This window comes from Mobula birostris, chromosome 6, assembly GCF_030028105.1.
Source record: "Mobula birostris isolate sMobBir1 chromosome 6, sMobBir1.hap1, whole genome shotgun sequence".
Taxonomy (NCBI): domain Eukaryota; kingdom Metazoa; phylum Chordata; class Chondrichthyes; order Myliobatiformes; family Myliobatidae; genus Mobula; species Mobula birostris.
In genome coordinates this window covers 32,748,253-32,770,696 of record NC_092375.1, presented here as the reverse complement: position 1 = coordinate 32,770,696, position 22,444 = coordinate 32,748,253, and the positions used below count along the sequence as shown (strand labels likewise).

The 22,444-nt window shown below is 40.5% G+C and overlaps 1 protein-coding gene and 1 long non-coding RNA gene across 4 annotated transcripts in view; one reads left to right on the top strand and one right to left on the bottom strand.

Annotated features, from left to right (window-relative positions):
• The window catches only part of dcbld2 (discoidin, CUB and LCCL domain containing 2), a 113,929-nt gene extending 98,158 nt beyond the window's left edge, over positions 1-15,771 (top strand). Inside the window, exons 13-15 of one of the 2 annotated variants that reach the window (XM_072260134.1) lie at positions 185-234; positions 2,126-2,263; positions 12,465-15,771. In XM_072260134.1, coding sequence (XP_072116235.1) covers positions 185-234; positions 2,126-2,263; positions 12,465-12,913 — 637 coding nt within the window. In that variant the 3' untranslated portion in view covers positions 12,914-15,771. The remainder of the gene's footprint in view (positions 1-184; positions 235-2,125; positions 2,264-12,464) is intronic. The other variant, XM_072260135.1, reaches the window with a different exon arrangement.
• The window catches only part of LOC140198915 (uncharacterized), a 97,739-nt gene that overhangs the window by 26,584 nt on the left and 48,711 nt on the right, over positions 1-22,444 (bottom strand). For both annotated transcript variants that reach the window (XR_011886292.1, XR_011886293.1), the window contains exon 4: positions 2,109-2,257. This is a non-coding gene — a long non-coding RNA (uncharacterized lncRNA). The remainder of the gene's footprint in view (positions 1-2,108; positions 2,258-22,444) is intronic.

Here is a 22,444-nt window from a genome sequence, read left to right as displayed (position 1 = left end):
AACTTTGATAGATAATTTCTATGCCGTCACAATTTTTTATGTGGACTCTACTCACACCTAGCTGTACAACTGGTTATTGCTGGGTAACGTGAGTTTTTAATTTCCTGTCTGATGCAGTATGTATATGTATGAAGTTTTATTCACAACTGGGCAGCTAGTAAGAAGATTTTTTTCCCCATTACAGGAAGAAACCTGTTGAAGGACCATACAGTCTGCCTTATTGGGATCGAGCAGGTAGGTGTTGACTTCTCATCATAGTGAGCCTGTAGGGAAACTAGCTTTTTTCCAAAGTAATGATGATCTCTCACTGATGTATTACTCCAACTTGGGTGTTGAGTTCTGCAGTGGGAGCTTCAGTGAACTTTCTGATTGGCAGTTGCTAAGGTACAAAACAATTCCATTGCTTTTGTAGTAAAAATATCTTCAAACCATATTTGTAAATGTGTAGTGTTTCCCATCATTTCCTAAATGAAACTCATGTGGACTCTATGGTTACTTTTTGAAAACCTTAAGAAAAACTTAGAGGTACAGGGACAAGAACCGCACTGTAGGCATCAACTATATTAGGAAGTACCAACCAGGTGGCACAAAAAAATTGTAAACTAGGAATTACGGACTGAAAGACACAAAGCTGGTGTTTTGAAATGGGCCTCAAAGGGAAAAAGAAGTAATTAAGTATTCAATAAAACACTAGATACTATTTTTACTAAATATATTTAAGTTTTGAGTTACTGGTTGTCAAGAGTTCTTTTTGAATGCAAACACCCATTTAACTGTCTTTATTCTATACAATCCATTATTTTACTGGAAGTAATGTATCTAAATTTTGTTCTGGTGCAGTAGAGTTCAAAGTTTTAAGATTCCTATCATAGGGATTTTAAAAAGAACATACATGATGGGGCTACAGATGAAAGAGTTTACGATTCAGGTCAGTAACAAAACAAGTTAGGGGCACAGTAATGCAATCCATAATGTAACATTGTGAAGCACAAAGGTCTAACTCCACTAAACAAAACTGGCTTTAAGTATAATAGATGTGAGGGGAAGCTGACATGATTAAAGAATTCTGTTGGTTTAACATGAGGGGGCCATGTTGGTAGCAGCTGATGGCTTAGTTCTCTATTGGTGACTCTTACACACACAAGTACAGAGGTGTACAGGAAGATCTTTGTTGTGAACAAAAATTTAAAAAATAAACAAGTAGAAAATCTTGAGCAACCCAGGCCTTTTTACAACTTGGAATGAAAGATGAGATTCTGTTAACATTTTTATTCACAGCATTTTTTCACAAATTTTTATGATCTGGAACTACAATAGTATAAATACAAACCATTAATCTGATTTTACAGTAAGGAGACTTGGATACGTACTAGAAGAGAAATAATTGATGACACTGATTAATGTGTAGAGGAGTGAGATTAACTTGATAAATCTCCACTGGGACTGACATAGGCAAAATTTCTGGAAGATGCTCCTTCCATTAACTAACTTACTGCCCATTGTGCCTTCTGGCACTTAGGACAGCAATGAAGGTCCTCTATCTCGGGCAGTGTCAGTAGCTTCCTCTCGGTTTTCATCGCACTCAGACGCAGAAGGATTCTTCATTGCTGTTTCTGTAACAATTTTGTTTCACCACTCAGGGTTGTTAGCCCTGAGCTGAACCCCCGAACCTGGAGGACCAGCTGAACACTCTTAGTCTGGCCTCTACCCTTTGACCTCTTTGGCAAGGGTGCCCCTACCAAGAGTCACAGCATAAAGCTGTGACTCCAGCCATCATAACTCTCTGGGTCATTGCTCCAAACCACAAGTTGTGGTTCTCTTGGAGGTCCTTTCGTTAAAATCATCCTAAAATTCTAAAGTAGATGAGACACAGGCAGTTTAAATAAATAGCAAATCCAAATAGGAAATTGCTCTAAGCAAATGTATGGTGCAACAAATTTGCTAAGTTACTGGTTTAGGCAGAAAATGATCTTTGGCTCAGAGTTGATCTACCTGCACCATCATGGCTACTTGTTGCAAAGTGCATCTCTCCTTATAACTACCAAAGTAGATGATATTTGGAGAGCAAAATAAATCCGTTTCACTCAGTATGTCACAATGTTACTCACCTGGAATTATGGTACAGGCTGGTGGAAGGGAATGAAGCAGTTTTTGCCTGCAAAGAACGCTGAGTCTGACGACGCTTCAGTGCGCTACACCAGCAGTGAGATGAACCGGCTGAGAGCCCGAAATGGCAGTACAGTGATCCAGACAGAATCTGCAGGTATTCCAGAAGGGTAAACGGTTACTAAAGGCCTAATGCCATGAAGCTACTCACCATAGCATAAACTTAATGGTATCTAAGCTTATGGCCTCAAATGCAGAATGAAGTGATGTACAGGAAAATTGCTGCAGTTTTCAATCACCTTGCCTATCAGAATATATTGCTGAGAATCTGGCACTTCTCTCCTGTGGGCTGCATTTGCTTGTTGGAAAGAGATGAAATGCTTTTTGCCTTGTCTTTGTTTTCATTTTTTGCTTTAACTTTCAAATCTTTTCCTTCTGGAAGGTGTTTTCTGGTGGTCGAGTACTGATCCACAGATATGAATTATTCATCCAGGGTCTTGCAGCAATAGTCCACAACAATCATACTTACTATAAGAGACCCATAGCTAACTTTTGTACTTCCTAACTCAGGGGTTTTGAACCTCGTTTCCTTTGCTGCTTTAACTTTCTTACATGGGAATAAAGTACAGAAAATTCTTGATGCAGAATATTTTATATTAATCATAGACTCATACAGCATGGAAACAAAACATTTGGCCCAACTTGTCCACACTGAGCAGTGGACATCCTTATGAACCCCATCTCCCAGGATTATGCTCACAACCCTCTGTGCGTAAGCAATTGAAGTAATTAAATGTAGTCAGTAACCCATCTTCACTTAGACTGTATTATAGGTACTCGCCACTGTGTGAAGAAGTTTCCTCCTCATAGGCCTTCTAAACCTCTTCCCCTTACTCTAAATCTCTGTCATGTAGTTCTATCTAGCTCCTGCAGTCCACCCTATCTATACCTTTTGTACATTATATGCCTCAGTCATATTCCCTCGTAACTTCCTTTGCTTCATGGAGAAAAGATCTAGCTTCTCCATTCTCTCCTCATAACTGATCTACTCAACCCAGGCAACAAACTGGTGAATTTTCTCACCGTCATATCCCTCCTGTACATTGGTGAATAGAATTGCACACAGTACTCCAGCTGAGGTCTGACCAAGGTTTTATAAAATTTCTGCATTCAGTGCTCAGATGAATGTATGCTTTCTTAGGCACTCTGTCCTAGCATTCCCACCTTCAAGGATCTATGTGCCTGTCTGTCTGTTCCTCAATACCCCCTCAAGACCTACCATTCAAGGTGCATGTTCTATCCTCATTGGTGCTTCCAAATGCATCATCTTGCAATCAGGAGAAAAAAGCTCTCATTTTACAGCCCATTTCATCCAAACGTTGACATCACTTTGCAGCCTAAGTACTTTCCAGGCTTCAATCCACCAATCTTTATATCATTCGTGAACATACTGATATTGCCTTTAGCATCCATATCCAAGTCATTCATCTGTATTACAAACAAAGGTGCCAGCACCCATTGTTGAAGGACACGACTAATTGCATGCATCCAGTTGAAAGCATAGCCTTCTTTCATCATTCTGTGTCCCTATAGCTAAACCAATCTTGGATTCATTTTGCCAGCTGTGGATCCCTTGGGCTTTAACCTTTATCTAATGTATTTCCCTGATCTTTCCATCTCCTGACATCTCTTTCTAACCTTTGACAAGAGATGGTCCTTGTGACAATTTCAACCTATTTCTATATCTACATTATTTGCATTCAGTTCCACCTCTCTTGAGGTGTTCACTCTGAATAGTAAGGCTGCTTGATTGACATATACTGTTGGGTGAATTCCTCCACTTGAATATTGGGAAAATTGAAACCACTGTATCCCTAGCCACCAGTATCATCTCTCTCACTGGCTAAAATGGGAGAGTCTGTGTACAGTCTTGGTGCTATATTTCAATTTAGGAGTATAATTTCAAGCCACTACTTGCAATACTCCCAGAGTTGTAATGTGTTCTCCCTCTACCCCTGTGGTCACTTACCTGCTGAACCCTTTATTATCCCCAGACTTGGATGATCTCAATGTGCTCCTGATCAACTCATTCCGCCTCTCTCAGACTGCTAGAAGTTAAGTGCAAAGTCATGTGAAGCCTTGCTGCATGCCTTAACTCATCAAGTCCCAGTTATCTCTCAGATAATCAAATCATCAATTTAAAAAATCATATCTTCATTTTCCAATCCCTCTTCAATTTCATTCCATCTGATCTTAATGTCAGTTTCTCTTTGAATCCCATATATGTGCGTAGCTCAAATTGCAGTGTTTTGATCATTCCCAGATTTGTTTGTTCCATCTTTAACAACTATGAACTTCGCTGATGACAAGCCCAACAGTGTAGAAGTACGTCCCTCACTAAATTATCTCCCATTTTGTTGCCGTCTTGAAAAGCTCCTAAAATTCTAGTTCAAGCATCTTGATTTTTTTTCTCCAATATTTCCTCAAGGTCAAATTTTTGTGTGATAACTAACCTACGAATACCTTAAAATACTTGGCTATGTATAATAGAAACAGTTGCAAGAAAAAGTTTGTGAACCCTTTGAAATTACCTGGTTTTCTATATTAATTACTCATAAAATATGGTCAGATCTTCATCTTGGTCACAATAATAGACAAAAACAATCTGCCTAAATGAGTAACACACAAACAATTGTACTTTTCATGTCTTTATTGAACACATTGTTTAACTGTTCACAGTTCAAGCTGGAAAAGGTATGTGAACCCTTGTATTTAGTTACTGGTAGAACCTCCTTTAGCACCAATAACCTCCACCAAACATTTCCTGTAGCTGCTGATCAGACATGCACAACAAGAAGGAGGAATTTTAGACCATTCCTCCATACAAAGCTGTTTCTGTTCATCAATGTTTCCAGGATACCTTGCATGAACAGCCCTCTTCAGATCATGCCACTGTATCTCAATTGGTTTAAGGTTTGGACTCTGACATGGCCATTCCAAAACACAAATTTTCTTCTTTTTAAACCATTTTGTTGTTGATTTACTCTTGTGTTTTGGTTTGTCTTGTTGCATCATCCAACTTCTATTAAGCTTCAGGTGATAGACCATCACCCTGATATTCTCCTGTAAAATGTCTGGATACAATTTTGAATTCATTGTTCCCTCAACGATTACAAGCTGTCCAAGCACAGAGGCAGCATAGTAGCCCCAAACCATAATGCTCCTTGAACCGTGCTTCACAGTTGGGGTGAGGTTTTGGTATTGGTGTGTATTTCTGCCAAGAAGTTCAACTTTTGTCTCATTAGACCATAGAACATTATCTCAGAAGCTCTATTCTGGGAACATTGTCCCACTCTTCAAGAAGGGAGGGAGGCAGAAGAAAGGAAGTTATAGGCCAGTTAGTCTGACCTCAGTGGTTAGGAAGATGTTGGAATCGATTCTTAAGGATGTGGTTTTGAGGTACTTGAAGACAAGTGATAAATTAGGCTGTAGTCTGGCTGGCTTTCTCAAGGGAACATCTTTCGTGACAAATTTGTTGGAATTCTTTGAAGAAAAAACAAGCAGGACAGACAAAGGAGAATCTGTTGATGTTGTGTATTTGGATTTTCAGAAGGCCTTTGACAAGGTGCCACACATCAGCTGCTTAATAAGCTGCAAACCTGTAATATTAAAGGAAAGAATCTGGTATGAATAAAGCAGTGGCTGATTGACCGGAGGCAAAGAGTGGAGGAGAAAAGGGAGCCATTTCTGGTTGGGTACCAGTGACTAATGGTGTTCCACAGGGTTCTGTGTTGGGACCAATTATTTTTACATTATATATCAATGATTTGGATGATGGAATTAATGGCTTCGTTACAAAGTTTGCAGACGGATTCAAAAATAGGTGGAGGGGCAAGTAACTTTGAGGAAATAGAGAGGCTACAGAAGGACAGACCATAGAAACCATAGAAACTACAGCACAGAAACAGGCCCTTTGGCCTTCTTGGCTGTGCCGAACCATTTTCTGCCTAGTCCCACTGACCTGCACACGGACCATATCCCTCCATACACCTCCCATCCATGTATCTGTCCAATTTATTCTTAAATGTTAAAAAAGAACCCGCATTTACCACCTCGTCTGGCAGTACCACCTCGTCTGGCAGCTCATTCCATACTCCCACCACTCTCTGTGTGAAGAAGCCCCCCCCCTAATGTTCCCTTTAAACTTTTCCCCCCTCACCCTTAACCCATGTCCTCTGGTTTTTTTCTCCCCTTGCCTCAGTGGAAAAAGCCTGCTTGCATTCACTCTATCTATACACATCATAATTTTATATACCTCTATCAAATCTCCCCTCATTCTTCTACGCTCCAGGGAATAAAGTCCTAACCTATTCAACCTTTCTCTGTAACTGAGTTTCTCAAGTCCCGGCAACATCCTTGTAAACCTTCTCTGCACTCTTTCAACCTTATTTATATCCTTCCTGTAATTTGGTGACCAAAACTGAACACAATACTCCAGATTCGGCCTCACCAATGCCTTATACGACCTCATCATAACATTCCAGCTCAATACTTAGATTAATAAAGGCCAATGTACCAAAAGCTCTCTTTACGACCCTATCTACCTGTGACGACACTTTTAGGGAATTTTGTATCTGTATTCCCAGATCCCTCTGTTCCACTGCACTCCTCAGTGCCTTACCATTAACCCTGTATGTTCTACGTTGGTTTGTCCTTCCAACGTGCAATACCTCATACTTGTCAGTATTAAACTCCATCCGCCATTTTTCAGCCCATTTTTCCAGCTGGTCCAAGTCCCTCTGCAGGCTCTGAAAACCTTCCTCACTGTCTACTGCACCTCCAATCTTTGTATCATCAGCAAACTTGCTGATCCAATTTACCACATTATCATCCAGATCATTGATATAGATGACAAATAACAATGGAGCCAGCACTGATCCCTGTGGCACACCACTAGTCACAGGCCTCCACTCGGAGAAGCAATTCTCTACCACCACTCTCTGGCTTCTTCCATCGAGCCAGTGTCTAATCCAATTTACCACCTCTCCATGTATACCTAGCGACTGAATTTTCCTAACTAACCTCCCATGCGGGACCTTGTCAAAGGCCTTACTGAAGTCCATGTAGACAATATCCACTGCCTTCCCTTCATCCACTTTCCTGGTAACCTCCTCGAAAAACTCCCAACAGATTGGTCAAACATGACCTACCACGCACAAAGCCATGTTGACTCTCCCTAATAAACCCCTGTCTATCCAAATGCTTGTAGATTCTGTCTCTTAGTACTCCCTCCAATAACTTACCTACTACTGACGTTAAACTCACCAGCCTATAATTTCCCAGATTACTTTTCGATCCTTTTTTAAACAACGGAACAACATGAGCCACTATCCAATCCTCCGGCACTTCACCCGTAGACAGCGACATTTTAAATATTTCTGCCAGGGCCCCCACAATTTCAACACTAGTCTCCTTCAAGGTCCGAGGGAACACTCTGTCAGGTCCCGGGGATTTATCCACTTTAACTTTCCTCAAGACAGCAAGCACCTCCTCCTTTTCAATCTGTACAGTTTCCATAGTCTCACTACTTGATTCCCTCAATTCCATAGATTTCATGCCAGCTTCCTTAGTAAATACAGACGCAAAAAACCTATTTAAGATCTCCCCCATTTCCTTTGGTTCCGCACAAAGCCGACCACTCTGATCTTCAAGAGGACCAATTTTATCCCTTACAATCCTTTTGCTCTTAATATACTTGTAAAAGCTCTTCGGATTATCCTTCACTTTGACTGCCAAGGCAACCTCATGTCTTCTTTTAGCCCTCCTGATTTCTTTCTTAAGTATTTTCTTGCACTTCTTATACTCCTCAAGCACCTGATTTACCCCCTGTTTCCTATACATTTCATACAACTCCCTCTTCTTCTTTATCAGAGTTGCAATATCCCTTGAGAACCAAGGTTCCTTATTCCTATTCAATTTGCCTTTAATCCTGACAGGAACATACAACTCTGCACTCTCAAAATTTCCCCTTTGAAGGCTTCCCACCTACCAATCACATCTTTGCCAGAGAACAACCTGTCCCAATCCACGCTTTTTAGATCCTTCCTCATTTCTTCAAATTTGGCCTTCTTCCAGTTCAGAACCTCAACCCTAGGACCAGATCTATCCTTGTCCATGATCAAATTGAAACTAATGGTGTTATGATCACTGGAACCAAAGTGCTCCCCTACACAGACTTCTGTCACTTGCCCTAATTCGTTTCCTAACAGGAGATCCAATATTGCATTCCCTCTAGTTGGTCCCTCTATATATTGATTTAGAAAAGTTTCCTGAACACATTTTACAAACTCCAAACCATCTAGACCCCTAACAGTATTGGAGTCCCAATCAATGTATGGAAAATTAAAATCCCCTACCACCACAACTTTATGTTTCCTGCAGTTGCCTGCTATCTTTCTGCAGATTTGCTCTTCCAAGTCTCGTTGACTATTGGGTGGTCTGTAATACAATCCCACTAATGTGGCCATACCTTTCCTGTTTCTCAGCTCCACCCATAAGGACTCAGTAGACAAGCCCTCTAATCTGTCCTGCCTGAGCACTGCTGTAATATTTTCCCTAACAAGCAATGCTACTCCCCCACCTTTCATTCCTCTGCCTCGATCACATCTGAAACATCGGAACCCTGGAATATTAAGCTGCCAGTCCTGCCCCTCCTGTAGCCAAGTTTCACTAATTGCTACAACATCATAATTCCACGTGTCAATCCACGCCCTCAACTCATCCGCCTTCCCTGCAATACTCCTAGCATTGAAATATATACACCTCAGAAGATTTTTACCACCATTCACAACCTTTCTATCAGCGGATTTGCTTAAACTTTCAACATCATTTATTTTCATCCCAGCCACACTGTCAGCTGTGGCACTCTGGTTCCCATCCCCCTGCAAATCTAGTTTAAAGCCTCCCCAATAGCACTAACAAACCTCCCTGAAAGGATATTGGTCCCCCTGTGGTTCAAGTATAACCCGTCTCTCTTGTACAGGTCCCACCTGCCCCAGAAGAGGTCCCAATGATCCTGAAATCTGAAACCCTGCCCCGTACACCAGTTCCTCAGCCACTTGTTCCTCCTCCAGAGCATCCTATTCCTACCCTCACTGGCACCTAGCACAGGTAGCAATCCTGAGATTACCACCCTCGAGGTCCTGCTGTTCAACTTCCTACCAAGCTCTCTATACTCACTCTCCAGGACCTCCTCACTCTTCCTTGCTATGTCATTGGTACCGATGTGCACCACGACATCTGGCTGATCACCCCCCCCACTTCAGAATGTCATGCAATCGATCAGAGACATCCTTGACCCTGGCACCTGGGAGGCAACAAACCATCCCGGATTCTCTGTCATGACCACAGAACCTTCTATCTGCACCTCTAACTATCGAGTCCCCTATCACTACCGCTCTCCTCTTTCTCCCCCCTCCCTTCTGCACTGCAGAGCCAGTCTCAGTGCCAGAGATCCGGCTACTGCAGCTAGTCCCAGGTAAGTCATCCCCCCCCCAACAGTATCCAATGCGGTATACTTGTTGCTGAGGACAGACAGATTAGGAGAGTGGGCAAAGAATGAATGGAATAGATTGATGGAATACAGTGTTGGGAAGTGTATGGTCATGCACCTTGTTAGAAGAAATGAAAGGGTTGACTATTTTCTAAATGGAGAGAAAATACAAAGATCTGAGGTGCCAGGCCTTTGTGTAGGATTCCCTAAGGTTAATTTGCAGGTTGAGTCTGTGGTGAGGAAGGCAAATGTGATGTCAGCATTCATCTCAAGAGGACTAGAATATAAAAGCAAGGGGACTTTTTAAAGCACTGGTGAGGCCTCACTTGCAGTATTGTGAGCAGTTTTAGACCCTTTATCTTAGAAAGGATGAGCTGAACTAAAGAGGGTTCAAAGGAGGTTCACGAAAATAATTCCAAAATTAAATGTCTTGTCATATGAAGAGAGTAGAATGGCTCTGGGCCTGTATTCACTGGAATTCAGAAGAATGAGGGGTAACCTAATTGAAACCTATCAGATAGTGAAAGGCCTTGATAGGGTGGGTGTGGAGAGGATTTTTCCTATGTTGAGAGTGTCTGAGATCCAAGGACACGACCTCAGAATAGAGAGGCATCCTTTTATAACAGAGATGAGGAGGAATTTCTTTCACCAGAGAGTAGTGAATCTGGAATTCACACTATGGAGGCCAAGTCTTTATGTATCTTTAAGGCAGATGTTGATAAGTTCTTGATTGGTCAGAGCATGAAGGGATATGGGCAGAAGGCAGGAGACTGGGCTGAGAGGAAAAATAGCTCAACCATGACAAAATGGTGGAGCAGACTTGATGGGCCTAATTCTGCTCCTATATCTTATGGTGTTACGGTCTAAGCATTGTGGAACATCCAGTTGATCTTTTGCAAACTTGAGATGTGCTGCAATTTTTTTTTGAGAACAGTGGTTTCCTCCATGGTGTCCTTCCATGAATACAGTTCTTGTTCAGTGCTTTTCTTATAGTGGACACATGAACAGAGACTTTAGCAAGTTCTGACTCATGTCTTTTCTTTTATAGGGCAGGAAACTTCAACAACCCACACTTCCAACCTCATCTCATTGATTGGAACACCTGACTCCAAATAGCTTTTGTAGAAGGCATTACCCGGAGGTTCACAAACTTTTTCGAACCTAGATTGTGATTGTTTAAATGGTGTACTCATTACTGACAAGTACAAGTACAATTGTTTGTGTCGTATTAGTATAGACAGATTGTGTTTGTCTACTATTGTGACGTAGATGAACATCAGACCACCTTTTATGAGTAATTAATGCAGAAAATTAGGTAATTGCAAAGGGTTCACAAACTTTTCCTTGCATCTGTACATTTCTCCTCATCTAGCAATGTCCAAGATTTGTGGAAGAGGAATTTAGCTTGATATTATTTTCTTTCTCTCAAGCTTCATACACCTCAGCCTCATGGCATTGGGCCAAATACTTTTGCAAAATATTTTTCCGACTGTTTCTATCTCAATCAAATGATAACAAGTACATGTGACATTCTGTTGTTTAACAATAATTGAATTTCAAATGTGTATTAATTACTTGACAGTTTATTCATGTTAAAGTATCAGCTGTGGATAAAGGTCAAATTTGTAAAACTAAAATTAAAGAATGTAACCTGAAAGGTCCTCCCTGTATGTGCCAGAGAAACAAGATAAGTTCTCAATAGAATTAAAAATGTAGATTTACAGAACAAAGTTAATTTTAAGGCAGACATCTTTCCAGACACCACTAAATTAGTTTTGCTGGAATTGATGATCTACCCTTCTTTTCCCTTCCCAGAACACTTACTCTTGCTTTATATCATGGTGTTGGCCTTATCCAAATGCAGTGGGTTCCAGTTACTTGGGGCACACCGGGATCAATGGCTCCTCCATTTAGCTGAAGTTTTATGAAAATAGTTTTTAAAAAAGTGTAGAAACAAATACCATTTAATTGGATATCAAATTATGTATTTCAATGAAGTACAGAACAAATTAGAACACTACAAATACTACTCCCGAACTATCTATCGTTCCTAATAGTTACAGATGTAGGAATGCTATCAGATTGGAGGCTACCCAGATGAAGTTTAAGGTGTTACTCCTTCAGCCTAAGTGTGGCTTCATCACAGTAGTAGAGGAGGCCATGGACTGACGTGTCGGAATAGGAAGTAGAATTGAAATGGGTGGCCACTGGGAGATCTTGGCTATTTTTTGATTAAGTTTTGTTTTTTAAGAGTTGTCCCAAATATATGGTTGCTCTGGTTAACCAATGGCCCAATTAACCAGAATTCACTGTATCTTTAAATCCTAATTCTTTTAACAAGACATTTACTACAATGTTCCCCTTGTGGCTCCGCAAGCTCGTAGAGTTCACAGCTCCAGTCCCCACAACCAGTTCTGGTAAATAATTTTGAGAGATCTTTATTAGGTATTTACTTCATGTCAATATTTATTCTCTAGTGGCTCCTACACAATGGTGTGGATCTGCAGTTTGAGGCTATTGCTGTCTTGCACTCTTAATTCTAAGTGAGATGCTAAACAGATTCAGCTGGAATAGAAATAGAGATTTATTTAACAGTAGTTTTGTTTCTTCCTTCATCTGGGAGATGGCTGGTCTGATGCTACACTTGCTAATTGTCCATTTATACCACCAGGTGACAGGAAAAGGGCTGAGAATAATAACCCCATTTGTCAAACAATTATTACTTGACAGAAGTGGTAAGGTCACTGATGTCTGTACATCATTCAGAGGCATAACAGTGCATTTTCATGTGCTTTTTTGCTTACAGAGTATGCCCAGCCACTTGTGGCAGGAGTTGCAGGAACATTACGGCAGAAGTCCACTTTCAAACCAGAGGAAGAGTCTGAAGTAGGATTCAGTGATCCCGATGGCGATGGTCACTATGATGCACCTGTGTCAGAGATTTACCATGCCTATGCAGAACCCTTGCCAGCTTCAAGCCCTGAATATGCCACTCCAATCATAATGGAAATTTCTGCACACCCAACAGGAACCTTGGGATCTGTGGCTCCCTCCACCTTCAAATCAGCAGTGAGCACAGTGCCGTCATTGGTGGGTAATGTAGGCCCCTCTTTACCCTGGACTGAGGGTCCTCCTTCAGGGCAGATGGGCTATGATACACCAAAAGGAAAGATACTCCCAGTGTCTGCAGAGGAACAAGTATACCAGGTACCAAATAATGTATCACAGATACCAACAATGCCACATGCTGAATGAACCTCAGAAAGGGAACATCACGCAGGGTGTACTTTCGTACAGAGGAGGAAGTGAGTTCAAATGACCATTCCCATGGTGAAAGAAATGATTGTCCAAAGCTGATGGGTAGACATGATGATTGCTGAGAGACTTTTCCCTATTACCTCTAATGGATGGAACATGGAGTCTTAACTGATTGCTATTCTATTGCATGTGCCTGGAATGTAGTTGATTCATACTGGCTTGGTATTTTACATCATCACATACCAAAGGGTTAGATAATGCAATGCACTAAAAGGTAGAAATGATTTTGATTCTGTCAGTCCATCAGGTTCAGTTTGCCTCGCTTCATACTGAAGACTATCCATTGTAGCTTTTCCATTTGAGAACCCCTTCTTAAATTGAGAGACATAGATGAATGTTAAATCTGAGGGACATTTCATATGTGCGAGGCTAATCGGTGTAACATCTCATATGTTTCAACTAAGATAAGTCCACCTCGAGTTTGACTTCCTTGAATCTATCGAACAACATTCATGGTCTAAGTTTGGTTAGAGTCCTAGAGCAATTCGGTATGGGTATAAGCTCCTACAGCCCAAGTTCAAGTTTTTTACATTCATGAATGTAGCCGAATGAAACAGTGTTTCTCTGGGGCCAAGATGCAAAACATAGCACACTGCATGTAACACATACAGTTACCATTTGAGGAAAAAAAAACACAAGGAGAAGACACAAAAATGAAAAGAATAATATTGCTCAAGTCCCTGAGTGGCATAATTGATTGTTGGCCTGGTCCAGCTTGCTCTTCCATCGAGTGAACACTGGAGGGCAACACCGATGGGAGAGTCCAGCCCCCAACCCAAGTACGGATCCCAGTCCACCCCACAGAGGATCTCCCACACCACCTTGGTGTCTCCTCTCATGGTCGGTTGCCACAGGCGACTTCGTGGCATGAGCCTAATCCTTGCTCAACTGAGGCAACGCAGCTGCCCTTCCTTCAGTCTCGCCAAGGAACCAGTAAACTGTACTTGTAGTATTCTATGTTACCAATGTCCACAGGGTCTTGTGATCACAATAAAAACATGCAAGATAATCACTCGCATTGCACACTGTCCAGTGGTACGTGACAAGTCCATACGACAACACAACAATGGTACGCAATAAGTCCAGCTCCATTGCTATCGAGCAATTCACTGATGGAATAGTCCTGCAGAACTTGATGTTCTTAGTATCCAGCAGTGACTTATGATTGTAAAAAAGGCAAACACATTGAACAAATACACCTTTGATTGGACCCAGGGTGCCTGCTGAATCTGAGTATGCTGTCATCTTACTGAACCAATGAGTCTATGCCAGCTAGTCCCAGATTCCCTGTAAGCCGTGTCCCTCTGTGTACCTATCCAGGTGCATCTTAAATCAGGATTCCCCAACCATTTTTTGCACCGCGGACCGATTTAATTTTGACAATATTCTTGCTGACCGGCCGACCTGGTGGGGGGGGTGGTAAGGGTGTTAATCACGATCGGAATATAGGTGATAAATCAGTTAAGTGGTTAATACACTCAATTTCGTTTCTAAAAGGGTTTATCTAACGAATTTAATAATAAACACCCTGCATATTTTCCTCCCATGAATATAGTGTTAAGTCAATTATTAACATCATAACATTTTAAGTAATGTTTGGATATTAAACACACAGCATCATAACATTTTAAGTAACGTTTGGATATTAAACACACAGCGCATATTTTCCTCATATGAACATATAAAACCATTGCAACACACCAATATCGCTGAATCAGTGGGAGCCCTGGGCTTGTTTCCCTGCAACAAGACGGTCCCATCGAGGGGTGATGGGAGACAGCGATACTCAAAGGGGGTTCCTTATGTCCAGTCTATTCCGCAATTTAGTTTTTGTTGCATTTACTGCAAAAAACCCTGCTTCGCAGAGATATGATGTTGGAAATGGAAGCAACATTTTCAGTGCTTTCGTGGCTATCTTAGGATATTCAGCCTTGACTTTGATCCAGAATGCCGGCAGAGATGTTATGTCAAACATACTTTTCAGCCCACCATCATTTGCAAGCTCGAGGAGTTGATCTTCCCATGCTGACATGGATGATTCACCGGGGACATTCACAAATGGGTCACAGACCCATTCCTTTGCACGTCTTGGGTCATTTGTGGTTGGGAAGTAACGCTCGAATTCTGTCGACAGCAAAGTTAGGTGATTGCGCACCAGTTGTGAGAAGGACGGTACAGCCTCAGTCTCTCCCAAAATCCCAGCTAATATTGGGAACATGTCAAATATGCCCCCGTCCACTCACTGTCCCCACAGTTCCAGTTTGGCTTTGAAAGCAGACACTTTATCTGCCAACTTGAAGACAGTTGTCATTCTCCCCTGAAGTTTCAAATTGAGTTCATTGAGCAGGTTGAAGATGTCACACAGATAAGCGAGTTTTGCTATCCACTCCTCGTCACTGAAGTGTGCTGCCAGTGGTGACTTTTTTCCTGAAAGAAATCTCTGTAGCTGCTCTCTTAACTCAGAAACCCTGGCCAGGGCTCTCCCCCTTGATAGCCACCTGACTTCAGTGTGTAAGAAAAGGCGTTTATGCTCTGCATCCATTTCCTCGCAAAGCTGCTCAAACAGACGTGAGTTAAGGGCAAAAGCTTTTGCTTTGATGTGATTGATAATTTCAACAACGTCGCTCAATACACTGTTAAGATCAGCTGACATTTTTCGGCTAGCCAGCATTTCCCTGTGTATGACACAGTGTGTAGACTGGCATTGAGGAGCATCCTCTTTGACTCGGGTAGTGAAACCAGACAGCCGTCCAGTCATCAGATTTGCTGGTGAACACAGCAGGCCAGGCAGCATTTCTAGGAAGAGGTACAGTGGACGTTTCGGGCCGAGACCCTTCGTGATGAAGGGTCTTGGCCCGAAACGTTGACTGTACCTCCTCCTAGAGATGCTGCCTGGCCTGCTGCGTTCACCAGCAAATTTGATGTGTGTTGCTTGAATTTCCAGCATCTGCAGAATTCCTCGTGTGTGAGCCGTCCAGTCATAGCTGCAGCCCCGTCTGTGCATATTCCAACACAGAATGACCAGTCCAGTTTGCCTGACATGTAGTCATTCAAAGACTTGAATAGTTCTGCCCCAGTTGTGTTAGTTGGCAGTGGCAGTGCACACCACATATCCTCGTGCACATCATCTTGAAATATATATCACACATAAACCAGCAGTATTGCCTTGTTGCCGACATCAGTAGACTCGTCGACCTGGATAGCATACCATGGTGACTCGTTAAGCCATTCCAATACCTGTGCTTTGATGTCCTCCGCTATGTCATCGATTCTCCGTGAAACCGTGGTAGCTGAAAGAGAAACCTGTGCCATCTTGTTAGCTGCAGCTTCTCCCAACAGTTCACGGCACATGTCCTTGGCAGCAGGCAGAATCAATTCTTCACCAACAGTGAAAGGCTCCTTAGCCTTAGCAATACGGCTAGCCACTAAGTACAACGCTGTCAGAGCAGCAGCATTTGTGGAGGTGGTGGCCCTCAGCACTTGCTTCTGTCCCACTTGCTCACGTTTTGTTCTGCTCAAAAAACTCAATGGGTTTGTCTTTAAGTGCAGGGTGCTTGGACTCGAGGTTCTGAAGCAGTTTTGAGGGCTTCATTGCCTCATTAGACAGCTTGTCTCCACATATCACACACAGGGGGGGCTTGGAGCATGCGAGTCACCGGTCGCAATAAAGCCATATTTTATGTATGACTCATTGTATTTTCTGTTGAAGGAAGCTTTCTTTTTTTTTGCAGTTTCGGCCTCAGCTGTCTCTGCATTATCATCATCGTTAGGCCTTTTATGTCCACTATCATCTCTTCCAAAGAAACTCTCAAGCAACATTTGTTTTTTACTCATCGAGTAGTTGTAGGTTATACCAACTGATGACCTCACGTGCGTTCAAGTTCAACAGTGGGCATGACAGGGAATGAGGAAAGGTGCAGCTGACTCATATCACCAAATCATATCGTTTTCTTGCGGCCCAGTAGCACATGCTTTGCGGCCTGGTACTGGTCTGCGGCCTGGTGGTTGGGGACCACTGTCTTAAATGATGCTGCTCTACCTGCCTCAGCCGCTTCTTCTTGCACCTGTTTTGTATACTCACTACATGAAAATGTTGCCACTCAGGTCCGTTGTAAATCTTTCCTCTCTCACTTGTTTTGGTCCCCCACTACCCTGGGTAAAAGGGTATCTACCTTACCTATGTCTCTCATCTTTAACATTTCCATAAGGTTGCCCCTCATCCTTCTATATTCCAAGGAATAAAGACTTAGCCTGGCTAAATAACTCAGGCCCTCTTGTCTTTGCAACATCTTTCTAAATCTTTTCTGTACCCTTTCCATTTTAACTAAATATTTTCTATAACAGGTTGTGCAAAGTTGTACATAGTACTCTTAAGTGCGTCCTCACCAATGACATGTTTAACTGCAACATAATACTCCATTTCCTATACTCAATGCCCTGATTGAAGGTAAATGTCTTTTCACCACCCCGTCTACCTGTCATGCTGCTTTCAATTAACTATGAACTTGTACTCCTTAGTTCCTCTGTTCCACTAACATTTCCTGGTGTCCTAACATTTAAAGGTACAAGTCTTGCATTGATCCTGTGAAGAAACTGACACGGTGACATAATCCTTTGATAAGTGTATACGTGGTCATTTTGACATTTAATGTAAAGTGACCTCAAACTGCAGCAAATTTCTTCTCATCTGCATTCCATTGAAATTAAACCAAGAAACCCATTACATTGCAGTGCCTTCCTCTTAACGTCACATTTTGGATGCTATTTATTCGACAAGTTCATTTTAACTTTCTACTAGATCATAGGTGCAGCAGGTGACTGCCTGTATTATTTTTGTCTACTTCCTAGGATATTTACAGAATAATTAGTACCAGCCTCTTCTCGCTGACAGTGTTTCTCTTTATTTACTGTAGGCAGAGCACTGCAACTGCTTAAATTATTTCTCATTTGTTTTGCAACTCCTCACATTCCTGAAAAGACCAAGTGCCAAAAGATAATTATTTTACAGTTGAATTGATGCAGTTACACTGCTGCAAATGTTGTCTTAATAATTTACCCACAATAATGGTTGCTGGCATTGAAAATATGATCTTGTTGCCAACTAGTAGCATTGTGCCTTGAGAGAAAGATGGAGAGATTAGATTCATACAAGTTTCTTCCTGCACTCTTATTCAAGTAATCTGACAGCATTAACAATAATTAAAGGTTGTAATACTAAGCATGTGGTAAAAGATTGAAATAAAACAAAATAAATTACAAAAGAGCTTCATTCCTTTATGCCTCAGAATCTCGTGTATCCTTGGCAACTGAACACCAAGTATTGACCAAATTAGCCATAAACTTAAGACCAAAGCTTCAGACTAATAGCTCCTGGCACAAAGTCTTGCTCAAGGGCAGGACAAATTGGAGAAGAATATACCTAATTTTTTGAAGAAAATTGTTAGTTAGTTGAGTCAGATTCTATCTTGGCAGGGTTATCATAAGTAAAATCCACTGAGTTACGATTAATCATTTTGTTTATTCTCTCTCTATCTCTTCTCTCTGTCCTTAGGGCTGTTTGTAATGAAAGTAAATGGTTAAACATGTCACCTATATTAAGAATTAGTAAGAAATAAAATTAAATCCAAAGGACATTGGATTACAAGTTGCTTCAGTTTCATATAATTATCTAACATCCAAGACAAGGAAACATGAAACAATATTGTTATTTTGCACTCCTACCATTTGTAATTTACTAAAAAAGTTAGTATTGTTTCCATTTGGCACTGGGTCCCCATTCTGTTGTCCTGCTGGTGACAGATAACATGTTTTTTTCACCTTAAATTAGCATTTATCATTAAGCCCCCAGTATGAATCAAATCTCTGCAAAGACTTACTTCCTTTTGTTGCCTTGACTTGTACTGTAGTCAGGTTATTATTTGTATATTTTGGTAGCATTTAGATTGTATACATAGAGTGAAAATTTTTTGATGATTTGATATGTGATTGAAATGTATGTTTATAGATTATCAGATGAGTAACTGACTGATAGAAAATTATTGGAGCCCTCAGTCTCAATTACAACTGGTTGAATCTTCCTTGTGCTCTGCAATGACTTAAATTCATTCCAGACCCGGTGCTGGGTTTGACCTTTGCAGAAGGTTGAGGCTGTTTGTTCTAAAACATAACTTGGTTTATTTTCTCAGTATCTGAATTTCACTGCAAGTTAACTTTCCTTTTTAAGAGTCGTCAAACGGTACGTACGTTCAGAATATTTGGTGTTGCCTAGGAGGTAAAGCTGAAATGCTAATGTTCATGCCAGCCCAATGAATGCATCTAAGGTAAATTTTCAAGCCACAGTCACAGTTAATAAGATGTAGTAATGGTAGTAAAATACAAAAAAAAGTTGGAGGCGCTCTTAGTGTGTCAGGCAGTGTCTATGGAGAGAGCAACAGATACTGTTTTGGGTTGAACTGGAAAAATGATAAAGGAACTATATTCTAAGTTGTGGAGGGGGTGGGGGAGGTAGAGAGTACCTGCCTTTGCCTGTTCTACATATTGTTTAGAATTGGAGAGGAAACGACCAGCTCAGAGGAAGGTGAGTGGGCGTGAAAGGTACTGAACATCTTATGTTCTAACTGCAACATTTGTGTCTCCTTTATTTAATTCAAAGTTAATTATCTGCAGATATGCTTGACCCCACTGTTCAAGTCTGTGAAGATAATATCCCTGGTCAACCACACTTGAATATTCTGCCTGAAATGGTCATGGAACTTAAGAGAGTTCTTGAAAGGGAAAATATTAAGAAACCTCTTGGAAAAGGAAAAGGAAAATATATTTCATAATTGAGGCACATAGAGTAGGTGAGTGAGACTAATTGATAGTAGTTGAGCGATCCAGCATTACACAATAGGCTAGCTGCCTTTCTTTTTCCTTCTAGTTATATCACTCATATATCCATTTTGGGTATTTCTAATCTTTTAAGGGCTATTTGGGATCTAGAAATCTGAAGATGAATGATGAATTCATACAAACTTTTTGATAATATTAATGGTGTAATCAGTTTGTTAACGTTTCCATATTGTAAGAAAACCCATTAAAGTTATTTGATCAAGAATATATTTAGACTTAGGTGGTCTATACCAGAACAGGTACATTGGTTGAATGTACGACCCTGGTCTCATTAAGTAATGATCATAATTTATTATTGTCAAATAGGATATTTTGAAAATGTTAAATAGAGGAAAATTGAAGGAAGTAGCCAGGAAATGATTCTCCACATCAGTGTTATTTCTCTCACTGAACTTGTTATATTTTAGCTCCATTCATATACTCCACACCAATGGCTTTACTATTTCAAAGTTCCACTTAGCCTTTGTTCTTAAGTTCATCTGTGCTCTTCAACATATATAGAATTGAAAGGAATGGTCTTAAAGCACAGTGACAAAGAAATTCTGGTTTAAATTAAGATTGGTTAAAGTGCCCTGTGATCAGATACTATCAGTTGAAAAACCTGATTGGGGTGAATGACAGTTTCAGTTCAGAATGTTCTTTTACAACAATGAAACTTCATTGAAAGCTTTCAACCTTATTGTGTAAACCTAATCAAGATTATAAAGTAAATGGGAAAATTGACTTTCCTTTAAAGCGTGGCTAGTTTACATTTTTAAAATTACCAGACGGTGCAATCAAAAAAAGTATCCGAGCGAAAACCACTTGTGGTAACTATAACTGAGACAGTGGTTTTGCCTTGTCTTTAATGGCCTCATTCAGAGGCAGAGGTCAAGTTGAAAACAATGTGAAAAAGGAGCAAATCAAAATTCAGCTGATGACTGACATCTAGAGAAAATTCAACCAGTGGGACTGAGGTTTGACAAACTAGAGTTCAAGTGCACAGCTTGTGTTTGTTTAAAGGTACGTACTTCTGGCAAATGAGAGCCCCTACTGAAATGCCACAGAAAGACAGCAACAGTTATCATAAGGGGAGCTTCTTTGTTCTACAGTATTTTATAAATCTTGCTGTAAGGTGTGTTTGATCTTTCAAAGGGATTTATTTCTGTGAAATAATAGTCTTGATTAGTACTTGCTCTACGCTATAACAGGGCAAACTGCATTCTTTAAGTAGGATGTAATTGCCAGCACACCATAGAATTTTCAGATTTTATTAACAAAGTACACTCTGAATCTATTCATGGAAGTGGAGGTAATTTCACAAAGAACTCCCCCCCCGGTGCCTCTCTATTGTATTTTACTTCTCATAATTTACAATATGCTGCATTCTTCTCCTAGACTGTAACTGCCAACACAACAAAATATCCTCTTTAATAAATACTTTTAAAAATCCTTTTGTAGGAACAATGTTCCACAATGAGAACCCATCTAACTTACCCTCTGTTGGTGCTACCCAATCAGCCTAGTTCTTCTCCAATCTCTTATCTACACAGTAATTGCAATTTAATAAACCTTCTTTACCATTTCCATTATTGTTTTTAATCCTTGCATCTGTGCATTTCAGTTTTTTAAAGGTTTGTGAGAATGTCAACAAAAATCACCGGAGCTGAGCTTATTTTATTCAGTCCATACAATTCAGAAAAGGCCTGAATTGAATGTTACATTTTAAAAAATAAATCCAGGGTACAGGATCACTGGTCTCATAATGCATGTCAACCAATGTGTGTGGCCAATGCACAGTGATTTGTCAACCCTCTGTATTTTGTAAGATGCACCTTGTTATTTTAATGTAGATCACTGAATTTGCGCTGAAACTGCAAGAGGTGTTCCTGATAGTAGATTGTGAGAGTCACAGACTTGTCTTCACCTCATTATTTTTAGATAAGGCAATCTTTCCTGGTTCAGTTTTTATAAAAAATAAAATATGCATCAAGTTTTCTGTCTTAGTTTTTGTGTTGTTAAAAATCTATTTGAAATTAATGCAGACAGTTCTACACAATGTAGAAGCCAGTAAGTTTATTTGTTTTTACTTATACTTGTTAAATAAATTAGTGCGAGTACTGTACTGTCACAGTTAAAAAGAACTGTTGATTCAAGTGAATTTCTTCTATAATAAAATTAAAAATTACTCAAAGAAATAATGCTTTCTGGTAATGGTTTTCGTCACTTCAGGTTAGTCAGTCAACAAAAGGGTAGCTTGGCTATTTTTATATTGTAATACAAAACTCACCAGTCTCTGTTGTTAAAATATATATTATGCAATTTAGAACTCTGCAAGAGGAAGATGCTAACATCAATTCTGACTCTGAGGTTCACTAATCTATACATAGACTCCAGCATTCTGTTCATATTCACTGGTTCTACAAACGTATTTAAGTATCAAGGAAATAAAGATCAGACTCGTGTTTGATGTCCCCTGGTGCGGATAACATTGTCCATCTGCAGAGGAGTCACGTAGAGTGATGACACCTTTGCATTTGAAAGGCCTTCATTGCAGTTCATATAGTAATTAGGATATCTTGCGTTTGTGTGAGAAAC